We start from the raw sequence: 22,051 nt of genomic DNA, 5'->3' as shown, positions 1-22,051 counted from the left end.
ATCTGTATCCGTTCTAACGATCCAAAAAATGGGGTGCGAAGGGAGTGGGAAACGAAATCAAGGTGTATCCACATAATATGACAATAGATATGAAGACTAAAATAATACATTTACTATCAGAGTAAGAAAGCAACAAAGCAGCAAGATATCAAGCCCGCAAGTGACGTGTCACTGACGCTTCTTTAGCTCTCGCGCGAGGCGCCATGAGAGAATGAATGCAAGTGTTGCCGCGATGCCTCCTACGCTATTTCTCCGTTAGCAAACACGATCCTGCTCCGAGGCAACGAGAAGGGGAAGGAAACTTACCGAAATATAACAGCGACCGAATTAGCACCGCGAGCTGCCGCTTCACCCATTTCTTGCCTAGGGTAAAACATAGTAGCGCTTGCATCCACTGTATCGTTTCTCACTGCGTTGGGAAATGTTCCGTTCCCCGGTATTCCGAGTCCGGGATCGGGACCTGGTGGGACTGACTTGGCAGGATCGAACAGTGCAAAGATGAGCGATGTGAATGCCGTCGAGATGAATTGCGGGACGACAATGAACAAGTTATGAATTCCCTGCGTAAACATGCCGATGTCATGCTTCATTTCAACACCTCATTATGAGCTCAGAGTGTACGGTATGACGCACAATGATAATTCCGGACTTCGCTTGCAGGCCACCGGACCGCTTCCTCGAGGCGCGTTCCCGCTCGGAGGCTGGATAAAGGGCAGAATGATTATGGACCGTGCCGTCAGCGTGTAGGTCCGCATGACTTTGACGGGCAATGCCGTTCATCAACACTCCGTTTGCATTCATCTCGGAACTCAGCCTCGTTCGTACGCCATCAATAGACGACGCTCGTGACTCCGCAGGTGAGGGCGACATGTCATTTGCACCTTCTTGAGATACCCTTTGTTCGGCCTGATGCTTGTGCCGAAGGTCTTCCATGAGTCCTTGCCGTTCATCAGGCTCTTCATCAGGTTCTCCAGACATTGGCTCCATAGATAGTCGTCGATCTAGAAGCTGAATGGATATAGAGCCATTGTCGTCAAATGAATCACTTTGGGAAGAGGCTAAGATCTCTTCAGCGAGCTATATCGCAAGCGCGAATAAGCATGGAGTCAGATAGAGGACCAAGATTGGAACGAACCAACGAGAAAGGGACCCATTGAGTGATGGCCCATGAGAAGCCAACGATTGTGATCAGGAATGAAGCTCCACCAACAGTTGACACAAAGCTGTTAAGTGCGAACTTATTCAGTGCAAGAAATATACTGGAGATAACTCCCTTACAATGTGCCTCCCATACAAACTGCGAAAAGTAGATGAGAGAAGGCCCACAACTCGCACAGGTGAACAATTTTTAGTCTATCAAGCAACGAAGGCTTCCTCGTTAACGGCGTGGATGTCGTTGAATCATAGTCCGACTTCACAAACAGCGGGAGTACGAAGTTCGCTGCCAGCGCAACAAGTCCATGATGGAACAATGCGCGAGAACCGATGATACTGGCTTCTTTATCTTGTGCTTCGACCTCCTCCGCATTTGCAGCAATTGGAAGGCCTTTCTTGTATAAGTCCCCGACATAAACTACTGTATAAAACAAGACTGGAAACCAGGCAAACCAAGCCCTGCAGGTATTGTGTTAAGTGAGAGGAGTACTGCGAAGATTAAAAAGAACGAACAGGAATTGTATAATGCACTTTAGGAGGGTCAGTAACGACAATCCACAGAAGTAGGAGCTTAGTACGGACAATTTGTCGGATCACACGGGGTAAATTCAACAGGTTATCCCATATTTCCCGGATCTCTTCGCGTAAACTTTTCTGGGCTTTGCTGCACAGTAGGTTAAATAAGGTAAATGTCCAGACTAAATATTTGGGACGCACGAGGAAGAGACGAGTACACGTTCTTTTACGCATGCGGCCGTTGTTGATTGAGTCAATAAAAGAAGGAAGCTAGCGATGACAGAAAGGACCTGCAGCTCAGTTCTCCCGAAAATCGGAAAAACTTTCGTCAGGTCCACATTTCCTCTGCATAATTTAGTAATGGTACGTAAGTCTATCTGGCAGTGCAACATTGCAAGAGAAGCAACCTGCCTCAAAGAAACTTACTTACATGAAGAACCCGAGCACACTGCCTAAACCTAGCATGCGTGCCGCCCATGCATTGCCAGCTGGTTGCTTAGAAGTGGGTATCGAGTCTACAATCAAAGCACGATCAACGGCTTGTACCGCGTTGACGGAGAAATCAAGGCCGTAGAGAGCAATGACGGCGAAGACAATCGTTAACGAATCGTTCTGTTTTTCCAAGTTAGAAACGATGATAATCGCGCAAACGTAAAACGCACTACTGCGCTTCCTCTCGAAGTAAAAATGGACACTAATTCTCTAGTAAACCCAAGGAGAAGCGTTGAGACTGCACACACGACGGAGGCGAGTAGCATGTAGGGTCTCCTTCTCCCGAAGCGTGATTTCGAGTTGTCCGCTATTACGCCTAGAGAAACAGTTCATTTTGTAGCAGAAGTTCGCGCGTGAAGCTTCCATTTCATACCTATTAGGGGCTGCACAAGCAGACCTGATAATGGACCGGCTAAGAAAGCGATAGCCGTGAGTGATTTTGAGAGGCCTAGTCGAATGAGATATGGCGAAGCTAGGAAAAGCCATGTAAAATCCGTAAAGCTCCAATACAACTGCAGTATCTCACCTTGCGACATCTCGACAGACCACAACACCTGCACCCCAAGAAGCCCAATCGTCAGGAGTGGCAACTGCAGCCATCGTGGACCAAGAATCCTTGACACGCCCACCCATCGTACTTCTCTGTCGTCTGCATCCTCTGCAACCGCAAGCGCACTGAAACCGGTCATTTTGGTGATCTATAATGCGCTCTTAGAGACATTCAGCGTAGGAAAGTGAGCGTTTTGTGTTTCCTCGTTGTAGTGTACACTGTCCAAACTAAGAACGTGGCGCTATGTCGTCGTCGTATGTCTTTAGGTTGTGCGATATCGACGCTGGCTGACTTTGACTTCGTGACGCGAGAATTATCCGACTCAAATATGGAAGTTGTAACCCACACTAATTATATGACCATGAGCATTGAAAAAAGCAACGGTATGCAAAAAGTACAGGCACAATCTATACTGTAACAACGCATAATAAACGACAGAGTGCGGATCGTGCGTTAGTACGCTAGAGCGTAAAATTACTTTTGGTGAAGGACGAATACACGCGATCCGTTTGAAGCACCGTCGCCCTTCAATGTCATCCAACGCCCTAACCGCGGTTCGCGACCCAGTCCAGCGACAACAATAAGACTCTCCTTCGCATGCCTTTCGTTTGTTGCTAGAACGGAATCTCCATTTGGTTGTGAACTATTCCCTGCTGCTTTATCCCTCTTCGCTGCAAGCCACTCCCACCCATCAGTTGCCGTACGCGGCACTAATAACACTTGCACCGAGTTCACAAAGCCAGGAGCTGGAAGCTCTCCTATTAACGTCAAGCTGAGAGGTCGAGACTTGTTCGATGAGTCGACAGCGATCTTCCATAAACGGACCTGCCCAGACCACGAACCCGATGCTAGCACGTCCCCGTAGCGAAGACAAGCTATGGACGTAATCCAGCGTGGAGTAGACACAACCCCTTCTGTCTCGGAATACGTGTCATGCATTCCATGTGCGAGAGCTTGTGTGAATATCGGCTTTTTCTTCCCAGTAGTCCATATTGATAAAGAGCTGCAGTAATGTCAGGCTTCGATCCTCCATGAAGGGGACAAAAACACTAACCCGCTATCCCCACCCGTAACGAAAGTACTTTCATCAATCATTGCAACACATTCAAGAGACCCCTCTTCGTATCTTTTCTCTACTCTCTTTCCCAGATGGGTACCTTCATCATCATCAAGACCCTCTAGTCCGCCTTCCAGAACCTCACGCACTTTGCTAACTCCTCCCCCTCTAAAGACTAATTGTGTCTCATCGACAACCTTCCAAAAGCGTGCTGTACGATCCCGGGTACCGACACTAACAGCGGTCTCGGCGCGAAGAGCATCCAGACAGACCACATGGTCCTGATGTCCGAAAAGTGTGTCGACATAGCCCATGACATTCGGCGATAAGTCAAATAGTTTCAGCGTTCGATCCAGCGATGCGGTATAAACTTGGTTAGTGCCTTTACGGAAGGCTAAACCCTGAATCCGAATTGAGTGAGAGCTGTTCATTATAAAAAGAAAGAAACACGAACAGAAATAGTGTCTTTATGTCCGCCAAAGCTCCGGAGCCATTCGTTTTTCCCCACATCCCATACAATAAGCTTCTTGTCTTTTCCTCCACTCGCTAGGAGTTTCTCGTCATCACTCAGAGCAAGAGCAAGCACCTCATCTGTATGGCCGTGTACATCCGCTATTGCCTTTCCTTTCCCCTTTCCCTCTGTATGTCCACCCAATTTCAGCTTGTAGAACGTCGCAACGGGTTTTCCGGTCGACAAATCCGTTCGGATTATTGAGCCCTCTTTCCCAGAGGTGAACAGATACTTCCCACTCGGACTCGCAACGGCCCCTGTGACGGCTTGACGGTGCCCGCGTGTTCGGAGGTATAGCGGTTCATCAGGGACATAAAGCTTTATACAAAGTCAGATAATTAAAATATTGAAACAAATTGACATCAACACACGGAGGCTGCTAAGAATCTGTGCATCCTTCCACTATGCTGCATAACATCTTGTTTTAGCCTCGACGCGATAATTTCGCGGTCAAGTTCTGCAGCATCAACTTCGCCAGCATTCATTGCTTTTTGAAACCTCGTCAGCTCACTTAATCACTAGAGTGAATATATCTATACACACCAAGCTCCTCTTTCACGCTATCCAAGTATACCTGCGCAAGCCTAAGACGCTTCTCCGCAGGCGTCTCGAGCTCATCCTCATCACCGCTAGCATTTGGGTCGCTTTCAGAGGCTCGCAAGTCTAAGTCGTCAATATCTTCATCACTCCTGGTCGCGTCCGACTCGAGTTCTTCGTCCTTTCGCTTCTTTGTGTTTGGAGCCTTGCCTTCAGGTCGTCCTTTCCCATTGACTTGCTTTCTTGAACTGGAGGCAGATTTGACTCCTAAGGAGCGCTTCCGCTTACGCGTCTTATTCGAGACGAAGAAAGCGTCGGGCATCGAGCTAAGCAAAAGCGAAAGCTGATGAAATTTCAAGCCAATTCGACTTTTCTCAAAATTTATGGCACGTGACTAAGCAGTGTCGATCTGATTTATTTCAATATTTGTATTTTCCTCCTTCTCTCAAGACAAGGTGCAACGTGGTACACCCTCTTCATCTTGCACATAAGCATTCTCTTATATTTAACTTAGATTAAGCGTAACGTAGGGATGGAAGTCCAAAGGTTCAGGCCCGGAACCGCTCCGATCAAGGCAGAGTGTGTACCTCACTTCAGGCTAATTAACAACCTATCCATTCAACTCAACTCATGAACAGATATCTAATCTCAACAGAGCCTCGGGCTGCTGCTATAGACGATGATGCAGCGGAGAGCTCAACAAATCATATTAGAGGCACCACTGGTTTAGTGCACCAAGATGATGAAGGGCATGTCGGGCTAGATGGCACTCCACCAGGCAAGCGCCAAAAATTATCGAGGGAGGAAAAGAAGAAGCGTACTGGAGCCAACAAGGCTCGCCGGTTTGCAAAGATGAAGGATGAATTGGAGCTCTGTTGGAAGGTGGCTGTTGGAAATGAGTGTGAATTTGGTAAAGAGTAGGTCTGCATATATGCGCAGCAGAAATTCTGTGAACTTGATCAACGTTTGTTTAGCTGCCGGTTTACGCATGACATAGACGAATACCTTGCACAGAAGCCAAAAGACTTGACGTTTCCGACTAGTGTCGATTCTGTATCTATCCAAGCCTACTCCGCAGCGGACTGCTCGAATGATATTGCAAGCGTATCGGAACTCCCCCCATCTGTGGATCCGTCTGTATATTGCCCGGTTTTCGATGCCAAGGGAGAATGCAGTCATGGATTTAAGTGTCGTTTCCTGGGTTCACATATCAGGAAGACGGAATCGGGCACCCTGGAAATTGTGAAAGATGAAGAGAAAGTCGCTCGACGCAAATTGGACACCACTGAACTCAATTACATCCTACTGGATAGCCTCAAGCAGTTACGATCGAAAAAGGTGCTTAAGTACAATATTTTCTGAGCTTCCGTAGGTTGCTAATGGTTGTGACAGTATCCACAACCCATAACGGAGGCTTACTTGAAGGAGTTGGAAACATCTGGCAATACGAAAAAGGAACCAGCTAGAACTACCGCGCAAACAACGTTCTCAGAATTAGAACTTATGGCCGACGAAAATGAGTCACAGAAAGATACGCCAGATGTCCCGATGAGATTTAACGAGAAGAAAAGACTAAACTGGCGTGGACTCACTTGTAAGCTCTTTTCGTATGGGAATTTCTGGTATTCTGATTTATCAACTGGTTAGACCTTGCTCCCCTCACCACCGTTGGAAACTTAGTAGGCTATTCCGCATTACTCTACTGCGACAAAATAACCGAGATTGTAGCCATTCAGGCAACTCTGTGTCTCTCTAGGCGCCGATATCACCTGCGGAGAAAGCGAGTAATTTCAACGCTGAAACTTCATCCATTTTCTCATTAGCAATTGACAGTGGGTCTAGCTACATCATTTCTCCAAGGTTCAAAGGAAGAATGGTCCCTTGTTCGCCGGCATCCCTCGGAACGAACGTTCGGTGTACAATTGGCAGGTAGTAAGCCTGGACCACTAGCTGCAATCGCCGAAGTTATGGCACGAGAATTCGGTCCTCGAGGCATTGATTTCGTTGACGTCAATTGCGGATGCCCGATTGACTTGGTGTTTCGAGCTGGAAGTGGTTCTGCACGTAAGTTTTCCTTCTTCGCGAAGAATAATTACTTCTGCAAACGTCGTTTTCCCTAGTTCTGGATGCCCCCGCGAAGCTGAGCAAGATACTCGTCGGTATGAGCAGGGCACTAGGCGAGATTCCCCTCACTGTCAAACTCAGGACTGGAGTGAAAGAAGGAAAGAATACTGCTCATAAGTTCATGCCTCGTCTCGCGGCAGAGACAGGTATAGGGGCAATGACAGTCAGTTTTTAATTCTCTCACAGCGAGCCGGAGCTGTTATTCACTTTGGAGTAATCTAGCTACACGGCCGGACCCGCCAACAGCGGTATACCAAACTCGCAGACTGGGATTATATTAAGGAATGTGTCGATGCTGTACACGCAAGAGAAGTAGAAGAAGGGTGTAAGTTCCTCCTGTCAACAAACTCTTCGCTACTTACTTATGAACTCCTGAAATGAAGTGGCTCCTATCCCGATATTCGGAGGCGGAGACGCCTATTCTTCGCAAGACTATTGGGGAAGCATAGATTACAGTGGTGTCGATGGGGTGATGGTCGGACGAGGCGCGCTCATCAAGCCGTGGATTTTCACAGAAATAAAAGAACGGAGAGAGTGGGACATCAGTGCTCGTGAGCGCCTTGAACTCACTCGGAAGGTAATTTACTTCCCTCTTCCTCCCTTATGTGGTATTTTAACACATGACGCAGTATGCAGAGTATGGTCTGAAGTATGTCTAAGTCCCTCGTGTCTTTTGAAGAAATTCTGAACAACATCCAATACCTCACTTAGTCATTTCGGAAGCGATACAACAGGTGTGAACACCACACGTCGTTACCTCTGTGAAGCACTCTCTTTCACCCATCGCTATATACCCATCGGACTCCTTGAAGTACTCCCAGGACGCTTGAATGACCGCCCGCCAGCATTCAGAGGACGAGATGAATTGGGTCAGTTTGGCATCCCAATCTTAGATGTCGTGTCTTAATCCCAATCGGATGTACTGCAGAGACATTGCTAGCAAGCACGGATAGTCGCGACTGGGTCAAAATCTCCGAAATGTTCCTTGGCAAAGCACCAGAAGGTTGGACGTTCACACCGAAACACAAGAGCAACTCCTATGGAGCTGAAGAAAGTCAGGGATAGGGATAGTCTACCATACTGACACGCAAAAATTGAACATCAAGCGAAGTGCTAGAAATACAATAAACTTTGGGGAAGAAGAAATTCCGCATCCAGGTGGAACATCCAAATATAATAGTGTCTAGTCGGTATATTGGTGAAGGCGACAAGAATAATGATAGTCCATAAAAGTCCAGGAAAAGACAGTGAATATTAAGCAAAACACGAAGAATTGATTGTTCGTAGGCGGAAATCATAGGAAAGTGGAACGTGCGAAATGAATGTGTGTTCGCGTTAGTCGCGGAAGTCAAGCATTGCAATAATAGCGTCCGCCTGTCAGAAAAGGGTTAAGGAATTGGTCAAGATGAAAGGAAATATAGTAAATTGGTACTCACGTCTTCTATCTCTGGTTGAGGTGGGACTAATGAGGGAAGGGAACCGGAACGAAAGCGCATTGTTTCGGAGTGAAAAGCGGGTTTCACATTTACGGCGTACCCCGTCTTCTTTCTGTCAGATTCACGAGTACAGGACGGTGGGATGCAGTATATTTCGGAGTGGGGTCGGGAAGGAGAGGGAATTGATCGATCGGCGTGCTTGACGCCGAGAAGATCGTAAACATCATCGTATAGACCGTCCGAGGTGCTGGGAATGGCAGAAGTTTGTGCTAACAACGAAATTAGTCAATGTTTCAAACGGTTGTGATATTTAACTTACCGATCGATGTTGGTGGGTGCGAAGATGGCATACCGCTTGTACCGAATCTGTAAGATGGGTCCATAATAGGGAGTGGAGGAACCGGAGGAACAATGTCTGAAGAGAAGGTGGTGCGAGCACTTGTTGCATGATGAACAAGCAAACTAGATGATACAGAAGATCTCTGACTGTGCCGTTGATAACTGTGGCCAGAAAGGCGTAGACCAGCTTTGCTCGTTCTTGAGCTGCTTTGCCTTGCAAGTGAGACTCGACTAGATCTACGGCTACTAGACACGGATTTCCGCCGAGAGGATCCGGATTGTTCGGCCAATGCATCTAGGTCATGTTCCAACTCCTCCGCCTTCCGCCACGCTTCATCTCGCTCCGCGTGAATGTTGATAATTTCTGACTGGAGTTTCTGCACCTCTGAGGTCTGTCGGAACAAACTTGCATTCAGTTTCCGCAAAGCAACGGCAAGCGCACTCGCTTGATGCACGTCTTGAAGTCGGCACATTTGTGCAATCTGGTCGTCTACGTTGTGCAACTCTTCGACGAGCTTATCACAGGATGCTGTTATCTTGGCGAGCTCTTCTGCATCTCGTACAACAGCCGTTATGTCAACTACGCGGCCATTTGAAGAGAGCGATGTCAAGCGCTGGATGAAGGAGCATCGCCGTCTCACTAGAACTTTGTAGTCTTTCTGGATGTCCAGGCGGCACGCTTCCAATTTGTCGATTTCTACCGGGAGTTTCTCGTAAACATCTCTCGACAGAAGTCTGATGGACGACGCCTGGGCAGATTGCTCGATGGCCATTCGCACGATGGACTGCAGCTGTGAAGAGCTAAACGTCCATTTCGCCGCATCTAAAGTAAGCCCACGCCAGTTAACAGGAGTTGTCTTAAATGTCGGTGTAGGCAACGGTGACTCTGGCCTTTTAGTTGCAGGTTTTGCATTCATTATTGCTCGACTGTTGCCAGCCGCACTTTCACTAACAGAGCGGCGTGGTGCAAAGGTAAGAGGCGCCGTTATCGTCGAGTTTCCTACATGACTATTTGGCTTGCGGGGTCCGAAGGGTAGCGGCGGACGAATATGGGAAGCCCTTCTCTTAGGCACAGGTTCCAGAAGGGGAGGCGATTGACGGACCGCATTCAGGACGGTTTGGACTTTCGGAGCTGGGAAAACTGAGGCTGGAGAAGGTGGGGGAGGCTGCAGTGGTGATATCGGTGGACTGTTTGAACAAGCTGAGGACATCGAGGTTGCTTCATTGTTGACAGAAAGCCCGCCGTTAGGTTCAATAGGTGTGATCTTTGTTACCTCGGTCGTACAAGATGCAGGTGTTATTACGAGAGATTGCAGTGGAATCGTATTCTTCGAAGACAAGTAGGGTGTTGTGTTGGGATGTTTCGCGGCCAACGTTATAGAATTGGACCTTGACATGATGCTCATTGCGTAGTCTGGCGAAAATAGGACGGGAGTTTCAGGGAAAGTCTGAATGTCACCAGACAGAGGTGCATTCTCCGCACCCATCGTCACCTCTGGCACACTGTTGCGCACGTCATTTATCTCCAGCTCATCATCATCACCATTCATGGGCAGGTAGCGCAGACTATGTGCGGGGGTAATTTTGATTGGGCTCGGCGTGCTGCCTGATCGCTTGCGACCGACCTGGCGGCGAGAAATGGGGGCGACGATGTGCCCATTTGGAATCAACATATCCAAAAGGTCTGGAGAGCGGCATGATGGAGGTGATGCTGACGAGGGTGGACTTGGAGAATCTCCCCGATTGGTGACGTGAAGCTGGGGGAGAGATGGCCGCCGCATTTCGGACTCTGAATCTTTAGGGTTCGTGGACTGAACCTTTAATGGGCTGTGGATTGAGTCTGCTGCATGGTCCGCATTGGGACTCAAACCATTGCTCTTAGCGACTCCACCAGGAAAGTGAAATACGGCTTTATTACTGTCCGACACGCTTCGCAAAGCTTCTAAGGCGTCTGTAAGCGATTAGAAATCCATTACAAAAGAATAAAGGGACGAACCATGAGAGCTAGGACTTGATATAGGAGACTTGCCAATAACTGCAACAGCAGACGAGGTCGAACCGTTCCTTCTAGTATTGTTCGGGTATTGATCATTTGCGCTACCCGAAACTTTGGCTTTTGCAAGAGGATTACGAGACGAGGATGAGGAGCGTTCCCTTCTCCGCTTTGCTGTTGAGGCCTGGACAGCACGGGAAGAAGTATTTGGCGATATCTGCAGAAAGCCAGCGGAACCAGTAGCCGACGCTGAGTTCGATCCACTTGCAGAGCTCACGCTCCGGGCCGTCATCGGGACCTGAACGAAGCCCGGAGAGTCTGCGCTCCCCGCGTAGCCACTCTTTCCTCCGCGAGACGACGGTCCGGAACTTACGAACTCAAAGTCTTCAAGGAACGACTCATAGTCGTAGTCAGATTTACTCGAGCTAGCGCCTGCAGATTTATTCGGAGAAGCAAATGGAGAGGCAGTATATTGCGAATATGTCGATGGAGTGGATAACATGGACGGAACCTTGAGTGGGCTGCTGAGCACCGGGGTTCCCTTCCTTGATCTCGAATGTGCTTTGGATTTGCGCGAAAATGAGTCCGAAGTCGACCCGGATGTCGGCACAACCAGTGGTGAAGATGATGCTTCTACGTCAGCCTCCGAGATACGAGATATCCGGTGGAGAGCAGCTTGATCAGATTGTCCCAATTTCTGCGCACTTGGAGTTAAACCGGGAGGTGGTGGGTTCCTTGTCGTACTCCTAGAGCGTTGATGATTATGCATGCTGTCTTTCCGAGGCGGAGGAGGCGGCTGCTCCGCTTCCGTGTCTTCGTGTTTCGCTTTCCCTTTCACTTCGTCTTTTCTACAACGCGGCGTCGGTAAAGCAGAAGCATCGAACGGAGGGAGGTCCGTAGCTCGGATATCATGCTTGCGCTTCTTGATCGAATGTGTTGAACTCCTACGAGAGATAGAGGGGGAGTACGTTAACCCTTCCCAGACATTCTCCTTTGGAAGCGTAGCCGAATCCTGGCGCGCAAACCTGCCACCACTATCCCGTTCCTTCGTTGACGCATCTCCAAATACATTTCCTCGTGCTGAGAATGAAAAGGATTCTGCGAGGACATCCCGAGCTGCGGACATCCCGGATACGGGAGAGACCTCTGAATCGGATGCCCATGCCAGAGAATTTGCCGTGAGAGAGTGTCGAGTACGTGAGATTCGTTGCTGTGAATTCGGAGGAATAGATTGTAATGGTGATGCAGGTATTTTGATCGGTGTCACGGTGGGTAAAGGTCCCATCCGGCGGCCCTTCTCTTGAGGTGCCCTCTGATGACATAAAATGAGTATAGCGAAAATAAGAATAGAAAGGTGAGACAGACCAAGCTCCTAGGGCTTCCTTCAAAATTCGAAGTCCGTTCTATTCCCTGAAAATACAGGAATTGAGAACAAAGATCAGTGTCTCTTGGTAGCAAGGAATTGGATAACAATAAATAGATGCATGGGCCGACAATACCGATCATTCGAAGTACGATACTGTCTTGTTTTAAATGATGGGTGGTTGCGAAGGAAGCAGAGATGGTAGACAGTGGAGCTCACGTCCCCGATGGTTGATGATATGAGCAGCATCTCTGGGATAAAAATAGCGTCGTGGAAGCTTGAGAAGGATGCGTGCAATGAACAGGAACTGCGTCCACAACTCGATCACGCAAATGAAAACCTTGCCGGCCTCCATTGTACAAGACGAAAGAGTGTAGGCCAAGGAGCAGGAAATAGTGACTTACCTGCATGTAAGGAGACGGTCTAGTGTCATCCACCGAGCTCGTCATGCTACCTTTTCTATATCTGAGGAATTCTTCCGGAAGTGATTGCAACAGCGAGTCGTGTTTGAACTCTAATTGTATTTCGGGTGAGCGCTTAGGAGCACTAATCGTCTCCACTAAGGCAGAAGTCGCAGCATCCTTCATCCCGTCCACAGCATTCCTTCTACTCGGTCTACTCGGCTCTCCTGACAAAACAGGCCGTGCTGAAGGACGTCTTTCAATGACAATGTCTCCGACAGTCCCAGATGTCATGAACGAGCCCGATCCTCGTGAGTTCCGTCTAGGTCCCCGTGAACTAGGTCCACTAAAGTTCCGTGAGCCCTTCTTCCGAGGGCGCTTCTTGCGTCCCCCCATATTGATGAACGATAACATGCTTGAAGGTGGAGAGCAAGGGATCCAAATGGACGCCAGATCTGCGTGAGTTAAGTAGTACAGTTGACAGGGCAAGAGTGAAAGATCCGGACTTGACAAACGCCGAGGGTAGCGAAGAAAGGCTTGTACCCGATGAGAGTGAACAACGGCAGCGATGGGGGCATCCGCATTGCAATGACGCGTAAGTAAAGGTACCTATATAAATGATGGCAAGTTGGAAACAGATGCAAGGCGGTGCCCGTCCAGCATGAAGCGCCGCTGGTTCCAGTAGCAGTTCCCACCGATCACTGGACGTGATATATGTCCAGCCTTCCGGATCTGGATATCACGCTTGAAGCGACTTAATACACAGCAAAGGGAGATGAAGGCGTAGGGAAATTCGTCCATATGCATAGCGGAGCCTTTCTCAGAGTCAAAATTACTCGTTCGATCAACAGATGGTCGGCTCGTTCCGGGTAACTGAACAACTCAGAAGAGCTGTAAACGCATTCAGTCATGTCAGCATTTCGCAGGATCACGAATCATTTGTGGGGTTCGCCTGCCATTTCAAAGCTCGTCTTCCATATCCATATAAGAGATGCCTAACTTGACAATCAGATATGTATGGGCGTGGAGGAAGTGCAGTCTTCCGCCTTGATAGCTTTGAATCCAAAAGTCCCACAGGTTATCATCGTTGATTCAAATACGGCATCTAAGTGGTGGGATTTTATAACAACTTGCAAAACAAGCCATTGATCAACTCACCATCTCTTGGATGTGATGCCACTGAATAGGCGGTAGAAAACAAATCAATTCTTTTTCTCGCGTATAAATACTCGGGTTTACACACACGTCTTCACATGGTCAATGACCCAGGCTTCTAAATCCGACAGCCAAGTTATTTTTTGGAATCTTAAGAACGCCTTATTGACTGTAGCAAGGTACGATGATCGGTCATCCCGCAGAAGCAATCGTGTTTTGATGAGCAGACCGGTTACTCTCGTGTTCCCTCAAGAATACAAATTTGCAGGAATTCGAAAACAGCGGCTACTGTATGCAGATGTCAAGGCTGAATCGCACGCCTAATTGACAGTGAGCACCCCTGATACCAAGGTAGTGACAACATAGTCGTAATGATAAATATCTGTCAAGTTAACACATGTTAGCATCACATTCAGTTGGCTTTGGAAGACCTGTACTCTATGCGCTACTTCAACCAACTCAGATCCCGGACGTCGCTTCCGAAGCTTCGGAACCAATTCATGCGGTCAGGACATCCTACGTAGCAACGGCTCCCAGCAACCCATCATGTCTGATTCTAAGCGAAGCCACGGACAACACACTGCAGCAGTCAGACACCGAGGAGCACGAATCATTCTTGGCCTGAGGAGATCAATATTGTTGAGATTCAACCGCGGGGTCAGATCGCGGGTAATATACTCTAATGCGGTCATGTCTGACGTGAAGAGTTGACTTCGCTCAAGCTGCGATATCAGTTTCCTACTATCGAGATCTCGCAGCTGCGCCCAACAAACGATCACCATCCTCGAGAATATATCAACCTTTCTCGAAGTAAGGAGAGATGCAGGATTGAGGATCAGCGTCAGTTGAAAAGATGTCAACAAATCATAACGCACAAAATCTGCTTCCGAGTATACCAGTTCACAGACTTTTGGAATTACGATAACAGGCAGAAGCATGAGAAGTCTGGCGCGGGACAGCAGTCAGGCGGGGGGCTGTTCCTTTTGATGATGGTTTGATTGGTCGCATCATTTGGCGACACGACCACAGCACCAATAACTGTCAGGCGTCTGAGAGACCTGTGCATCATGAGCACATTACAGGTAACAACTACTGATCGTGGACCGCATGTCCAATGATGGCCGTTGGAGACATCGGGTTCTGCGCCGTCGCCTCTGCGCGACTCGGAGCCGCTTGTTCGTGTCCCTGTGTGACACATGTACCATGTATGTTTCACGAATATACAAAATGCGAGAAGACAGGCATGAACGAGATGTGCAATCACTTGGCATACGATGGCAAATGAAATGACAAGGACCATTTCCATTTCACTGTTTTCACTGTTCAGGTCAGGCCCGAAAATTCCGATGATATCACGTGCACCTTGTCAATTCCTGCTCTTTGCCAGCGTCGATCGTCAAAATTTACCGGTCTGGCATCTCGACGAGTCAGTACTCAAATTTGCCCTATTAGATACACTCGTCTATGAACTTCCACAGCTTGGAAGTACATATAGTGTCTTTTCATCCATGAAGTACTTTTCTACAAAAGGCGATGGGAAGGAACTCTCCTTCGAAGAGGTTGACAATTCCACATGTCTGTCTACAGGTTTATTGACGAACGGATCCTTTAGACAGTCCTGACAGGACTTGCTCCAGACGGTGGATTGTATATCCCAACGGAGATACCTAAACTTCCAGAGGATTGGCAGACAAGATGGGCGTCACTCTCATTCCAACAGCTCTCCTTTGAAGTCTTGTCACTCTACATCGATGCTGCTGAAATGTCGCACGATGAGCTGCGCGCTCTTATAAACAATTCATATAGCTCGTTCCGGCATCCCGATATCACTCCATTGAAAAAACTGGACGACAACCTGTTCATTCTTGAACTATTTCACGGTCCAACTTTTGCGTTCAAGGACGTTGCACTGCAACTCCTTGGTAACCTCTTCGAATTCTTCCTCTTAAGGAGAAACGTAGGCAAGACCGGTGAACAGAGGGAAAGGTTGACCGTTGTGGGTGCGACTAGTGGCGATACAGGAAGGTAAGGGAAATCCGCCATACCCGGCATTAATACACCCCTTAATTGACTGTATGCGCCGTGAATAATCCAAGTGCGGCAATCTATGGATTGCGGAATAAGAGGGACATCTCAATCTTCATTCTACATCCAAAGGGACGTGTATCACCCATCCAAGAAGCACAAATGACGACGGTGACGGATTATAACGTGCATAACATCGCCGTCAAAGGCACGTTTGATGATTGTCAGGTAAGATTTCTTTCCTCGGTCATTTAACATGGTCTATTTATTTATAGTAAACACAGGACATCGTCAAAGCTTTATTCGCCGATGCCGAGTTCAATGCTACCCATCGACTCGGAGCGATCAACTCAATAAACTGGGCGCGTATCCTTGCCCAAACAGTATACTACTTCCTTGCGTTCTTCAATGTACGACGCCAACTTCCACCAGGGTCCGACGCAGAACTGCAATTTGTAGTCCCAACTGGGAATTTTGGTGACATCCTCGCCGGATTCTACGCAAAGCGCATGGGTCTCCCTTGTGCGCGGCTTGCAGTAGCGACGAATGAGAACGACATCCTCGCACGCTTCTGGCGTAGCGGAAGATACGAAAAGAGTGCATCTATATCAGCCGAAGGTGCTACAGCACCTGCGATTGGCGCATCAGATGGGAAACAGGCACAGACGGGAGGCGTGCGCGCAACGCTCAGTCCCGCAATGGACATCCTTGTCTCAAGTAACTTTGAACGCCTACTCTGGTACCTCGCATTTGAAGGGACGGGTGGGAGGAACCGCGCTGCAGCTTGCGCGAGTGTCACCAACTGGATGAGCAAAGTGAAGTCTGATGGGCGTGTTGAGGTACCAATGGCTATTTTGGAGCTAGCGCGTCGTGACTTCATCGCTGAGCGTATATCTGATGAGCAGGTACGTGTACATCACTGCGCTCATCATCAGTGGTCCTGACCGACGGTATTTTAGACGCTCGAGACGATTCAATCTTTCTACAAGGCATCATCATCATACATCGCAGATCCGCACACCGCCGTAGGTCTTTCAGCTGCAAGTCTCATCGCCCCACAGAAGTATGTTATCCCTATTCCTCCAACATTCTCCCCCACTGACGTTCATATTATAGCCGCCCATCAGCAGTGCAGATTGTGCTAGCGACTGCACATCCTGCCAAATTCTCCGAAGCCGTCACGCAAGCGCTTGCGAGTGAACCAACTTTCAGCTTTGAACGTGACGTGCTACCCTCAGAGTTTAAGGGCCTTCTGGAGCGAGAGCGTCGGGTTATTAACGTAGATGCTGTAGATATTGAGCTAGTAAAAGCCGTCATTGAGAGTGTTGCACAGGAAAAGGAGTCTAATGGATCGGGAAAGCTAGCTGTTTGATTACACCTACTTGGACTAAGAAATGTAGAAATAGAGAATGCAGGAATATTGATGTCCTTCGACAGGAGTCTCTTCTATTGCAGTCGCTGGGACGAATAGAAATTAGATTTAGTACTTATGTCAGAATAACTCTATCTTATCTTATCTCTTCATTCAAATTTTAAAGTGTTCGAGAGACAGTGACTGAAACTGATGCAAGTAGTGTCCTTCCGCAATGACCGATGTAGTTCAGGAACTCCAGTCTCAAAAGAGACGTATAGTCGTCCTCATTTCCGGCTCAGGTCAGTTATTGTCACTTATAATGGACGCATCTACGCTGATTCCATCGTTCACCAATGCTTCTATCAGGCGCAAACCTGCAAGCACTCATCGATGCACAAAACACACCCGCCCTCCCTAACAGCGAGATCGCCCTCGTTCTCTCAAACCGCAAAGCCGCATACGGTCTCACACGCGCAATGAACGCCGTTCCGCCAATTCCAACGGCCTACCTCGCTCTCCAACCATACCTCAAGTCCCATCCAGACGCAACGCGTGTGGATTACGACCGAGAGATCGCCAAGATCGTTTTAGATGCAAAACCGGACCTCGTTGTACTCGCTGGATGGATGCATGTCCTTAGCGAGGCGTTCCTTGATCTTGTTGAAGAAGCTGCGAAGGAGAGGGGGAAGAGCATACCTGTGATCAACCTCCATCCTGCTTTACCTGGTGCCTTTGATGGTGCGAATGCGATTGAACGCGGATATGATGCGTTCCAGCGGGGTGAAGTCGATAAAGTCGGTGTTATGATACATCGGGTAATCAAGGAAGTCGACAGAGGGGAGCCGATAGTTGTGAGGGAGGTACCGCTTGCGAAAGAGGAACCATTAGAAGTCTTTGAGGAGAGGCTGCATAAAACGGAATGGGAGATAGTCGTCGAGGCGTCTGCAAAAGTTCTAGAAGAGACCCCATAAGTTATTGTGCTACTTCATAAAATGTAAGCAATGTGTATATGCGCTCGATTATCTCGATGGCTGTTTTGCAGATGATTTCGGTCGCTCAGGGTCTATTCTCCAAAATCCGTCGGTCCATTCTCAGCTTATTCCACAGGAGATTCCACTCCCTCGCGGTGTGGTATTAGGTTCAGTTCTTGGCAGCATTAATATTGTTATGTCCTTTCTCCAGATGCCGTCTGGAAGCCAAATATTGACTGCTTCTCATTGATCACACCGGTGCAGTTCATCTCCCTAAACTTGAAGGAAAACTACGCATCTATAAGCTTCTAGCTTGCCCGCGTAGTAAACAATAAATCTTCGAAAAGAATTTGTGTATTCCTTCACTGAACTGAATTCATTTCCAAGCCATCGTAGCCCCGCCCGCCACTATTCGTGGCCCTTTCATTCCACATCTCCTCTGAGTGTATTGGATATAGTATAAGCAACTAGGCATGTTTTGCCAATTCGAAGGCCGGAGTAGTACTTCGAACGTAAAACTCCTACACGAGCGACGATGCGGTCCTTGACACGGTAATCTCTGAGGTTGAGATGTCCTGTTCGGGTGTCTGTTATTGGGAGAAACGGTATCAGAAGTGTGTCTCAACGTGCATTAAAGTTGATTATACATCTTCAGAACTGGTGCAGTCCACGTCTACCCTGCATTCAATTGCTCTCGGTGCTGAGGACTGAATCAAATGCGTACAACTGTTTGATCCAATCTTAACAAAAATAACAGCAAGGAGCTTACCTTACGCGACCCAAACCTAGACCTTTCAAGCCTTTCACGAGATACAGAATGAATATCGTCCAGATGGATACTGACAAGCCCTCCATCACTGGAGAGATCTTCACGAAGACTCGAGCGAGCGTTTAACCTAAACATCATCTCAGTGGCAGAAAGCTGCAATAATATGCACTGCACTGACGAAGCAAGCATGCAGTTTACGTATACTAGTAGGTGTCAGTTACCAACAAATTCGTCATGGTAAGTAGGTAATGCTCACATTTGGGAATGACAAAGTCAACAAGGAGGTAAATCAGCGAATCAGGTTTCACGACAGCGCCGATCAAAGCCACTACTGCCCAGAGGCCTGTTATCAACCCGGTATTAATCGTATACAAAATGAGTCGCTGAACAACCGAATCCGTCTTCCTTACGCGAGAGCGATGCTTCCACAATAGGGAAACAAGGACGGCGGAGATGAAAAACTCCATAGCGGCGACAACAGCGTTCATTGCGCGTTCAGTATTGATGACGCTTAGAAGCTGTGTGAACTGGGTAAAGTGATAGATTTGTCCGAAATATGCGATGATAATCGAGAAATGGGCTAAAATAGCTGCAGAAAGTGCACCTATGACCAGCCAGTTGTTGTTACTCACTGTACAAAAGGATTTCAATGCTAATTTAAAATTGGAGTATTATTGCAGCTTACGGATCCATGCACGCATAAGCAGGAGCGACTGAACCATGGCATCAATGATGGCCGAAATAACCGCCTCATTGATTAGGATCCTGTTGACAAATGTTGCACTTCTATAAGTGTCAATAGCTAGAATAAAGGGAAAAGTCACCTCTGTGGGCGTGTCAGATAGAGTAAGTTCCCATAGTTCGACACGCAATACTTGTACAGCGCGATTACGAGAAGAATTTGATGTGCAGTATCAAGAGACCACACCAAAGAGGTGTATGCTTTAAGCCAAAGCTTTTCGGTTTTTGGGCATTTCTAAATGAGCCAGACATAAATACAACCGTTGTGATAGCTAGACATTTGGGTGGCTAACTTCGAAATAGTAATAAAGTTGAAGACAACCGATGCCCCAGAGCCTTGGTAGATGATGAGCCTCGAATGACACAATTGGTACATGCGACAACCTACGCTGTAGAAAAGCTAGAATACACAGAGTCAGTACAGTTAGTACCTTCTCATTCTAACCGGGAGGACGTACATGGCACCGAGAAATACATATCCCAGCTTCGTCATATTAATGTAACGCACGATTTGTCAAGAAAACCGACAACCTACCGTTTCGTCAAAGTCGAGTCGAGTAGGTATGGAAGCCATATCGAGTGGTTATCCTCCTCGATGAGCAGAACCACAGAGTCTGGTACACTCAACAGGCTGGATGAGTACGAGCGAAGATGAGTTTCTCATGAAGGATTCCTGTTCTTGTTTATTACAGATGAGGTTGCGAATAGCGTAAAGCTTCGCTCGGTTCGGTGATTGATACACTAAGTGTCCAAGAAGCGAACTCTCGCAATAGAGTAGTGAAGGATACTCGAAATAGGATGGATCCTCTTCCAGGCATGATGGAGAACGTGGGATTGACACCTTGGCGCTTGGAAGAGTCATTTTATGATCCGGAATGTACTTCTGTTGCAAATTAGGAAGACTTCCTAGCGCCTATCAAAGGATAGATGCTGAAGAAGTTTGGCCTTAGCAAGACTTGTTCAAGTCATGGTCATTGGTCACTTGAAATTGTTCGTGAAGGTAGAATCAGAGAACGACGAATTGTTGCAAAAAAGAAGGTTGTCAGGAAAAAGCATTGGTTGAAAGTGGTCCGCATGAACAGTAAGGTTTTCTCACGAACGTGCGGGATGGACTGCTTCATCAAAACTAGAATCAGAATTTGCACGGTTCTCGTTGTAAAAAGATTGCTTGCTGATCGGTGTTTCCCTAGTCAGTCGTGGCCATGCATATGCTTCTGAATCAGCAAGCTCTGCTGCGCACTGTGAGTGAATGCTATATTAGGAGGATGCCGTCCTTGTCGTAACCCATCTTATAGGTAATCGATTTAAACCGAGAAGGGACTGAGTTAGTGCCACGACAGTTCTGCACGATTCCGAATGAGACCCGGGTATATCTATATTTCTCGAGCAGTCCGGGGGCCGAGAGACAGTCTATCAATGCCTGTCAAGGTATGTATACTGTATCTTGCGATACAACAGCAGAATCTGCAGTTATTAAGACAGGGTAGAGCAAATAGAGCAAAGGATGCTGTTGGCCCGGTCATGACGCATGTGAGAGACAGTTTTTTTCCGTTGCATTTATACTATGGCTAACATGGCAGTTCACCAGTAGCTGCGAGAATTGCGTGGCAGGTAAGAGGAAGTCCGGTTGGCAACGAACAATCATTGTCCAAGGTAGGGTGCGGTGGATGTCCGTTCAACAACTTGGCAACAAGCAGTAGGTGGCAGAAATGTTCAAGTGACTACAGTTGAAAATACCTTATTGCATAACGTCGGGAGAAGCCTCAGACCTATGCAATATGAGCAATATGCATTATGGTAACTGTGTGAAAATATTACTTAATTAGGAATCCTAGATTCGATATTACTTTTCAATATATTCAAAGACATATACGCTATGACAAGAAAACTGGCACATATTTAGAGCATCAAGAAAGAAACATAAGACAAGAAAGAGTACAGTAAACATGTATATTACTATAAAGCTTAAGAAATAGTATGTAGCATGAGGAAATAGAGGCAGAATCCATAGAAACAAAAAGATGGAAAAAGCTAGTCAATGCAAATGATTTTCCCCCACATATCATGAAGAGATCTTTGCTGCTAGCTACCCATTTCTTTCCTGAAAAGCTTACTACAAAACTTGCAGAGTAGGTTTGTGAGTGTGAGTCCTGTTATAATGTCTGTATAATCAAGTGTAAGCTTCTCCAACATAATACAAAGTTCTTGTCCATCATGCAAAGAAATCTTCTTCTCTGGCTCATCAGCAATAGGTTCATCCTCACTGTCTGTATCATTATCCAGCTCATCCAAATCCATCCCTTACTCTATACAATGTTGTACTTCTTTAACAATATTAGTTTCTCTAAGAGTGTAAAGCTGTTCTAGCTCAGAACATTCCTTACATTCTTCCTCTGGGTTGAGAAGGTCCTTGAGGGTTAGTAGTGCTCTAATGATTCAACAGTACTGATAGAGGTTGTTTACTAATAACATAAGGTCCTTCTTGACTTGGACAAGCTACTCTAAGACTTTTGACAATCCTGTCCTGTCTAGAGAATATGCAACTGCTGACTGTTACTGAGG

The 22,051-nt window shown here is 47.4% G+C and overlaps 7 protein-coding genes across 7 annotated transcripts; 4 read left to right on the top strand and 3 right to left on the bottom strand.

Moving 5' to 3' along the window:
• Positions 1-168: 168 nt before the first annotated feature.
• FOMMEDRAFT_86596 (MFS general substrate transporter) lies at positions 169-2,852 on the bottom strand (the record flags this gene model as incomplete). Its single annotated transcript, XM_007267369.1, has 13 exons — positions 169-244; positions 307-560; positions 634-693; positions 787-1,077; positions 1,136-1,223; positions 1,279-1,614; positions 1,669-1,685; positions 1,738-1,819; positions 1,855-2,016; positions 2,102-2,283; positions 2,334-2,479; positions 2,537-2,635; positions 2,690-2,852. The coding sequence occupies 13 exons, from the start codon at positions 2,850-2,852 to the stop codon at positions 169-171; spliced, it is 1,956 nt and encodes a 651-aa protein (XP_007267431.1).
• A 233-nt stretch (positions 2,853-3,085) lies between these two features.
• On the bottom strand, positions 3,086-5,140 carry FOMMEDRAFT_124188 (WD40 repeat-like protein; the record flags this gene model as incomplete). Its single annotated transcript, XM_007267368.1, has 5 exons — positions 3,086-3,716; positions 3,768-4,171; positions 4,225-4,599; positions 4,653-4,768; positions 4,825-5,140. The coding sequence occupies 5 exons, from the start codon at positions 5,138-5,140 to the stop codon at positions 3,188-3,190; spliced, it is 1,740 nt and encodes a 579-aa protein (XP_007267430.1). The 3' UTR covers positions 3,086-3,187.
• Positions 5,141-5,295: 155 nt separating this feature from the next.
• Positions 5,296-9,768, top strand: FOMMEDRAFT_168578 (zinc finger dihydrouridine synthase). The gene is made up of 15 exons (XM_007267367.1): positions 5,296-5,397; positions 5,457-5,735; positions 5,793-6,156; positions 6,211-6,412; positions 6,466-6,497; positions 6,575-6,602; positions 6,652-6,882; positions 6,939-7,105; positions 7,165-7,267; positions 7,326-7,519; positions 7,572-7,591; positions 7,654-7,811; positions 7,871-8,316; positions 8,379-8,647; positions 8,698-9,768. The coding sequence occupies exons 1-13, from the start codon at positions 5,351-5,353 to the stop codon at positions 8,005-8,007; spliced, it is 1,962 nt and encodes a 653-aa protein (XP_007267429.1). The 5' UTR covers positions 5,296-5,350; the 3' UTR covers positions 8,008-8,316; positions 8,379-8,647; positions 8,698-9,768.
• A 4,043-nt stretch (positions 9,769-13,811) lies between these two features.
• Positions 13,812-14,583, top strand: FOMMEDRAFT_20778 (uncharacterized protein). Its single transcript, XM_007267366.1, has 3 exons — positions 13,812-14,011; positions 14,067-14,429; positions 14,505-14,583. Exons 1-2 carry the CDS (start codon positions 14,001-14,003, stop codon positions 14,338-14,340), a joined length of 285 nt encoding a protein of 94 aa, XP_007267428.1. The 5' UTR covers positions 13,812-14,000; the 3' UTR covers positions 14,341-14,429; positions 14,505-14,583.
• Positions 14,584-15,027: 444 nt separating this feature from the next.
• Positions 15,028-17,051, top strand: FOMMEDRAFT_141203 (tryptophan synthase beta subunit-like PLP-dependent enzyme). Its single transcript, XM_007267365.1, has 6 exons — positions 15,028-15,188; positions 15,242-15,654; positions 15,726-15,882; positions 15,939-16,559; positions 16,614-16,717; positions 16,771-17,051. Exons 1-6 carry the CDS (start codon positions 15,138-15,140, stop codon positions 17,024-17,026), a joined length of 1,602 nt encoding a protein of 533 aa, XP_007267427.1. The 5' UTR covers positions 15,028-15,137; the 3' UTR covers positions 17,027-17,051.
• Positions 17,052-17,240: 189 nt separating this feature from the next.
• FOMMEDRAFT_29125 (phosphoribosylglycinamide formyltransferase) lies at positions 17,241-17,979 on the top strand (the record flags this gene model as incomplete). The annotated part of the gene is made up of 2 exons (XM_007267364.1): positions 17,241-17,307; positions 17,375-17,979. 2 exons carry the CDS (start codon positions 17,241-17,243, stop codon positions 17,977-17,979), a joined length of 672 nt encoding a protein of 223 aa, XP_007267426.1.
• Positions 17,980-18,620: 641 nt separating this feature from the next.
• Positions 18,621-20,063, bottom strand: FOMMEDRAFT_29124 (uncharacterized protein; the record flags this gene model as incomplete). Its single annotated transcript, XM_007267363.1, has 8 exons — positions 18,621-18,686; positions 18,749-18,875; positions 18,927-18,951; positions 19,005-19,379; positions 19,434-19,513; positions 19,573-19,724; positions 19,878-19,889; positions 20,025-20,063. The coding sequence occupies 8 exons, from the start codon at positions 20,061-20,063 to the stop codon at positions 18,621-18,623; spliced, it is 876 nt and encodes a 291-aa protein (XP_007267425.1).
• Between the last annotated feature and the right edge of the window lie 1,988 nt (positions 20,064-22,051).

This window comes from Fomitiporia mediterranea, assembly GCF_000271605.1.
Source record: "Fomitiporia mediterranea MF3/22 unplaced genomic scaffold FOMMEscaffold_7, whole genome shotgun sequence".
Taxonomy (NCBI): domain Eukaryota; kingdom Fungi; phylum Basidiomycota; class Agaricomycetes; order Hymenochaetales; family Hymenochaetaceae; genus Fomitiporia; species Fomitiporia mediterranea.
The sequence above is the reverse complement of the archived record's forward strand: the minus strand, read 5'-3'. Positions and strand labels throughout refer to the sequence as shown.